This window comes from Gossypium arboreum, chromosome 12 (genome assembly GCF_025698485.1).
Source record: "Gossypium arboreum isolate Shixiya-1 chromosome 12, ASM2569848v2, whole genome shotgun sequence".
NCBI lineage: Eukaryota > Viridiplantae > Streptophyta > Magnoliopsida > Malvales > Malvaceae > Gossypium > Gossypium arboreum.
This window is the reverse complement of record NC_069081.1, coordinates 118,498,976-118,505,523: the sequence shown is the minus strand read 5'-3', so window position 1 is coordinate 118,505,523 and position 6,548 is coordinate 118,498,976. Positions and strand designations below refer to the sequence as shown.

Below are 6,548 nucleotides of genomic sequence, written 5' to 3'. Positions count from 1 at the left end.
GAACATACACGTGTTAGTTCATTATATTGACAGTTTTAACATGTTTTAGATGTGTTTAAATGTGTTTTGAATTGATCATATTTGATCTGTATAGTCCAGTAAGACTCCGTAACTATATTTTAACAACGGATAAAGGTTAGGGGGTGTTATAGTCAAAGTACGAAAATCGTATGTGATTTTTCATAAAGGGGGAGAAGAGTCATTTTCTCTTGTAAATGAGTCAATGCCCCTACTTAGGTCATGAGGAGGAGCTTATATAGTCCCTCAAGTCTCATAGGACAAATGTCTAGGTGTAAGAGTTACGAGGGCATCGTATAAAGTTCATATGTTTGTAGTTTTATAGCTTTTGATAAGGTGAGATGTCAACAAGAAGAGTCACGGAACATCGTGTAAAATTTACATGTTCTTAATTTTGTAGCATTTGATAAGATGAGATGTCAACAAAATTATCTCTAAAATTAACCGAACAAAATTTTCATGTGTGATGATTAACTTGACGAGGTCTCTCAATTATAGTAAAAATATACAACAATAATACTCTCTCATTCTTTACAGTAAATATGACAGCAAAAATCTCTACTCCATTTTTCTAGCCTTAATTAATTTCCATATTTTCTTTCTTCCCAAACTGAAAAACTATGGCAATCCCTACACATTAGCATCTTTCTCCTCTAAATCTTTCAAAATTTGAAAAGAGAATAGCCGTTAATTCCATTGCTCACTTCACTAAATTTTGTTATATATTAATCCCAATCTTTGCTAGATTTATTTTCCAATAACAGTAGATTCTGAAAATCCTATATTCATAACAATTTTAACACCATGAATCCAAGCCGTTGTGCAGCTTGTAGATATTTGAGAAGAAGATGCCCTCCCGATTGCATTTTCTCCCCTTACTTCCCACCCAATAATCCTCAAAGATTTGCTTCAATACACCGAATATATGGTGCCAGCAATGTCGCAAAACTACTTCAGGTCAAATCTCCCTCACCCTATATTATGAATTTTGATCCCGATTCGACTTGAATTGAAGTAATTTGTCTGTGATGATTATTACATAGCGACTTCCGTCGCATTTGCGAACTCAAGCGGCGGATTCTTTGTACTTGGAGGCACAATATCGAATCGAAGATCCCGTGTATGGTTGCGTTGGGCTCATATCTTTACTGCAGCAACAAATACATGATATCGAGAGGCAACTGGCTATGACCCAGGCCGAGATTGCCTTTCGGGCACGACATCCCCAAGCTGTGGAGGGCAATTTGTTGAACAATGTTGGCAACCCCAGCTTCTCCAATCAAGCTTCTTCTTGGTTTATGTAGGAATATGGCTATAATATTTAGTTTGAGTGAATAAAATATTTAGCTTTGTTTAAGCCATATATATTAGCCCTCACAAAAATGAATTGTATTTAAATGATTAATCTTAGAAAAAATTGAAGAAAAATGGGATATTTGTGTTTGGTTTTAATATTTATTTTGGTATATGAGAAAAATAGGAAAAAATAATTATTATATATTTTAAAGAAATTTTAAAATTAATTGTTCATTTTTTAATAGGATGTTATGATACGATTTTGTATCAATTTATGTACTTACATGGGTGTTTTTTAATAATTACATATTGAGTATTTTAATTATAATAAATTGAATTTAAAAAAAGAAAATTAAAGAGATAATTTAATAATTAGAATTTTGTATTAAGTAAATATTAATATGGAACTAAAAATGGAAGGTGGGAAGGGGCCTTGCCCCGTCCGGCCTTTTTTGGTCCAACTGTTTCTTACGTCCCTACTAATTTTGATTTAAATAAATTAAAGTCTTGACCTCCTAACTTCTTTGGTTTAAACCCATTTTTGGTCCCTGCCAATTTTTAATTAGTCAATTAGAGCCCTAGCCTCCAATTCTTAAATACCTCTTAAGTATCTGTCAAATTTGAAATTAGGCATATTTGGTCCTACCCCAATTTTGAAAATTTAAATTGATAATAAATGAAATTTCAAAAACCCCTTTTTAATTTTTAACTTCATATTCTAGTTTATTCTTATTTGCCTATCTTATTCATTTTTTTTTTAATTTTTACGCTAAGCTCTTCGTTATTTGTCTACACTTCCCAAATAAAAATTTCACCCCCCACGTACTAGACGTTGCAATTCGTATTAAAAGGAAAAATTATAAAATCTTATTTATTTTTTAGTTTAAATTTAATCACGTGTGTTTACTATTATATATACATATATATCATTTCCTACTATTATTTAATTTTAATTTGTTATTAATTTAAAAAATTGATGGAAAGCACATTAAAATATTTACATAATGATTTTTCTTTGTCTAGTTAGTATGAGCAATAATATATATGGAACATATTGGGGTCAAATTAGGATTTAATTAATATATTGTGGCCATTTCCACAAATATCTTAAAAAGTAGGGGCTTGGTAGATACGAACGTTATTTTCTCATTATATATTGACTCACGAGCTTCACATTTTAACCCGGTTCGTGAAAATATCCCAGGGCTCTGTCACTAGGGTTTCGAACTTTCCTTGATTTTTTTTCCCTGAAATCGCTGCTTTCGAAGGTAAGTCCGTTTTCTAATCCTTGGTTTTTTTGTTCAAATTTTGTTTTATTTTAATTTTCCCGAGCTCGTTGAATTTTTTTTCATGAAGAAATGTGAAAAGGAAGGGAAATTAGGTTTTTATAATTCTTTTAAATATTTTTTTCAGTTCCAATCTCTCATTTTACTCTATTTGTTGTCTTAAATAGTATCTAAGAAGACATTTTTAGTTCAGATCTATGATTTTTATATATTTTTATGGTAGATTTGATTGCTGTTTGATTTTGTTTTCTCTTGACGTAGATCCTGAAGCTGTAGTTATCCTTTTAGCTCATTTTTTCCCCTTTCTTTCAAAGACCTGGAAAATATTGTCCATTAAGCGTATTTAACTTAGAAAAATGAAAAATTCCTAATCCACAGTATGTTGCAGTTCTTTAGAACCTGGAATTTTATGAAATAGTTAATTTGGTTGCGGTTGACTGTTTATTTATTTATTTTCTCTAAAAGAATGGTTTTCAATTTTTCTATTTCTTGTGTGATGAATCAAAATGAAAAGAACGAAAAGATATGTGAATTCAGTTAGAGAAAGTCTCTTCTTCTGTGGTCTGTTTATGAAATTGACCACAATGCTATATTTCAAATAGTTCGGATTCTCGGGAGTCTCTATTTGTGTACTAAATAGCTTTGGAATATTTGTTGATGATGTTGCCTACTTTGTTCATGTTAGAACGCATTATTACTTGATGGTTAACTCTCCAGTTTGGACTTGTTCTTTCATAAGTCTTGTGTGTGTGTGAGAGAGAAATACTGATGGAACGTTGTCACTTCTGCTCAGGCAATATGAGACCCATTTTCTGTGGAAACTTTGAGTATGATGCACGTCAGTCTGATTTGGAACGACTCTTCAGAAAATTTGGGAGAATCGAAAGAGTAGATATGAAGTCTGGTAAGTATTGTTTCTCTATCTACATTATATTGATTATTGGCTCCATGTGAGAATTTGGGCTTCATTCCCCTGCCGCCTCTTTTAGTATATTCTTTCATGCTATTGGTGCAATTTGGCTGGACGTGTTGGTTGTAAAGGTGTCAAGAGTATTTTGAGCTTGAAAAGCTGTTTTCTTATTGAATATGGCACAGTGAAAAATCTATTCCACATGGTTTTTATCTTCACTATGCAAATGGAGCCAAGCTGGGTTTTTTATTCTGAACTTGAGTTGCTCAAAAAGATAATTGTTTGACAAATTTTTTAAGTAGCAACTGTCTGTTTCTGATATCAGTAATGGATAATTATATATACAAGTCAGAGGTTACAAAAAAATGAGTGATTGTTTATTTAGAAGTAGGAGCTTCCTTTTTGGGACTTTAGTCATTTCGAATCTACAGATGAAGATGGGGTCCAGGATATAATCTGTGTGAATATATACTGAGTTTTATGCATTATTCAACATGATAGGTTAAAAGCAATCTATAGTGAGACAGGCTTTTATGAGATTTCATTTCCAATTTCTCCCTCTCACTTTAAAAAAAAAAACAATAATCTTGATACTGTATTAAAAAACTAGCTTTCATTGAACGCTTACCCCAAGTATAACATTCTTTGATTGTATATGTCTGTAAAAATAAAAATATGGAGCAATTTGTATGCACATATCGCGATGAGAGAAGTTCCTGCAGCAATGAGCAATGTCAAGTTCCTACTCCTCGTCCATTAAGGTGTTGGTCCCTATCATGCTGGCGGTGCAGCAGTATGACATAATACACGACTCAGCAGCATCAGTCATCCTTTGTTGAGTTTTACTGGGGGTCCAGGATGTTTAAGGGAAAAAGCATTTTTGAAAAATAAGCCCCCATACTCAACATTTTCTTTGGCGCAGGATTTTCTTGGGATGTAATGGAGGAGCTCCTCAGAATTCTGTTTCATGCCTGTGACGAGCTTCCTCTTCTTGCTTTCAAGAAGAGTCACTCTAATCCCCAATGGCATCGTCATCCCTCATTTTCCTCGGGCATTTTTTCCTTTCATTCCTCATGACTTTTTCCCAGCCTCAAATTCAGACATGTTTCAAGGTAGAAACATTACTGACCTCATGGCAGAGGCTGCAGAAAATATGGAGAAGGCACACTAATTCCTTGACCCACGTGAGACATCCAATTTTGGATTCTTGTTCCTTGACATCACTTAGTTCATCACACAAGGTCTGTTACTACTTTCACTGGTCTTAGTTTATAGATTATAAGGAGCTTGCCAAAATTTTGTCCTAGGGTAGGATTTTAGGTGGTTTGTTTCTTGCCGAAGAGGAAATGCCAACAGATTGAAGGTTCCTTTGGTGGGAGGATTCATAACCTAGTTACCATTTTCCACTGCAGTGAAAGTCATAATTAGTCCAACTTTTTCTGGTGTGCAGGATTTGCTTTCATCTATATGGAAGATGAGAGAGATGCTGAAGATGCCATCCGAGCACTTGATCGAACAGAATTTGGTCAGAAAGGACGTAGGCTTCGTGTTGAATGGACAAAGGTAATGCTTTGGTATTGTTACTTTTTAGAGGTCTTTAAATTGCTCTTTTGTTTGCTTTCTCATTGCTGTAAATTTCTTTTTACTTTGTGTTCTAGCATGAGCGTGGCATTAGAAGGCCCGAGGGTGGGGGCGGTGGATCAAGAAGATCTGCAGCAAATACAAGACCTTCAAAGACTTTATTTGTCATCAATTTTGATCCTTACCACACTCGAACTAGGGATTTGGAAAGGCACTTCGAGTCATATGGAAAGATTGTAAGTGTAAGGATCAGAAGGAATTTTGCATTTGTACAATATGATTCCCAAGATGATGCCACCAGGGCTTTGGAGGCTACAAATATGAGGTAGAAAACTTGCCACCCACGAAAAATTTTCAATTATTACCACTTAATTTAAAAGATAATTCAGTAAATTTGTTTTCTGAACCATGGTTCCTGATCTACTTGCAGCAAGCTGATGGATAGAGTTATTTCAGTTGAATATGCTGTACGAGATGATGATGATCGTCGAAATGGATATAGCCCTGAGAGAGGTCGTGATAGGTCACCTGAGAGAGGTCGTGACAGGAGACGATCTCCAAGTCCCTTCCGAAGAGAGAGGGGTAGCCCCGATTATGGTCGTGGCTCTAGTCGTAGCCCTTATAGGAAGGAGAGGGGGAGCCCTGATTATGGTCGTGGCCACGGTCCAAGTCTTTATAAGAGAGATAGAGGTAGCCCTGAGTATGGCCAGATCACCAGCCGAAGTCCTCAGAGAAGAGAGAGGACCAGCTTTGACCATGCTCGTGGCTCCAGCCGAAGTCCTTTCAGGAAAGAGAGGGCTAGCCCTGAGAATATCCAAGGCTCTAGCCGCAGTCCTTATAGGAAAGAGAAGCGTAGTGCTGAAAATGATCGTAGCCCCAGTCGCAGTCCATATAGAAGAGAAAGGCCCACTTCTGACAATGGTCGTGCACCCAGCCATAGCCCATATGGAAGAGAGAGAATTAGCCCAGAGAATGGCCGTGGTAGCAGCCCTGGTTCTATGCCAGAAAGAAGGGCCAGCCCTTATGGTGGTGAAGCTGAAAGCCCAGTCAATGAAAGATATGGAAGGTCTGTAAGTTATATGATCTAACAAGATTTTGCTTTATCTTTTATGGTTTGACTTTATATTTTGCTATTTGAAACTGCAGTCAATCTCCTGCAGCAGAGGAATGATTAGGATCTAGAGAAAGCATTTAAAGGAGGAACCTTCGTCTTCATGGCAGAACTCAGTTGGAAGTGTTTTTATTTGCTTTTCTTTTGTGACGAAAACTGTTTCGGCAATTACATTTAGAGCTGGATTCTGACATTTCGCTGTAGCGTGTAGTTTTAAAAGCCTAGATTTCTAGTTAGGTGCAATGGATATATATATCCTGTTTACTTTGAACTCGAAGTAATATGTTTTAAGTACTCGGTTTCCCAACTTTTTTGTTTTTTATGTCTGATTTGATTTCATTAGCTA

The 6,548-nt window shown here is 35.6% G+C and overlaps 2 protein-coding genes across 3 annotated transcripts; both read left to right on the top strand.

Annotated features, from left to right (window-relative positions):
* The first annotated feature begins 822 nt into the window (after window positions 1–822).
* Window positions 823–1,322, top strand: LOC108478140 (LOB domain-containing protein 24-like). Its single transcript, XM_017780562.1, has 2 exons — window positions 823–975; window positions 1,062–1,322. Exons 1-2 carry the CDS (start codon window positions 823–825, stop codon window positions 1,320–1,322), a joined length of 414 nt encoding a protein of 137 aa, XP_017636051.1.
* Window positions 1,323–2,453: 1,131 nt separating this feature from the next.
* Window positions 2,454–6,548, top strand: LOC108479464 (serine/arginine-rich splicing factor RS40-like). 2 transcript variants are annotated; one of them, XM_017782083.2, is made up of 6 exons: window positions 2,454–2,582; window positions 3,394–3,504; window positions 4,961–5,073; window positions 5,169–5,416; window positions 5,522–6,157; window positions 6,238–6,548. In XM_017782083.2, the coding sequence occupies exons 2-6, from the start codon at window positions 3,399–3,401 to the stop codon at window positions 6,260–6,262; spliced, it is 1,128 nt and encodes a 375-aa protein (XP_017637572.1). In that variant the 5' UTR covers window positions 2,454–2,582; window positions 3,394–3,398; the 3' UTR covers window positions 6,263–6,548. The 2 variants fall into 2 exon arrangements, with proteins under 2 accessions (XP_017637572.1, XP_017637573.1); XM_017782084.2 differs by lacking the exons at window positions 2,454–2,582; window positions 3,394–3,504 and adding an exon at window positions 4,433–4,751.

Bases quoted from the DNA above. Each gene is read 5' to 3' on its own strand.
- LOC108478140 (XM_017780562.1), top strand. From the start codon at position 823: ATGAATCCAAGCCGTTGTGCAGCTTGTAGATATTTGAGAAGAAGATGC. The intron at 976-1,061 runs GTCAAATCTCCC...ATTATTACATAG, and splicing joins ATGTCGCAAAACTACTTCAG to CGACTTCCGTCGCATTTGCG.
- LOC108479464 (XM_017782083.2), top strand. From the start codon at position 3,399: ATGAGACCCATTTTCTGTGGAAACTTTGAGTATGATGCACGTCAGTCT. The intron at 3,505-4,960 runs GTAAGTATTGTT...TCTGGTGTGCAG, and splicing joins AAGAGTAGATATGAAGTCTG to GATTTGCTTTCATCTATATG. The intron at 5,417-5,521 runs GTAGAAAACTTG...ATCTACTTGCAG, and splicing joins TTGGAGGCTACAAATATGAG to CAAGCTGATGGATAGAGTTA.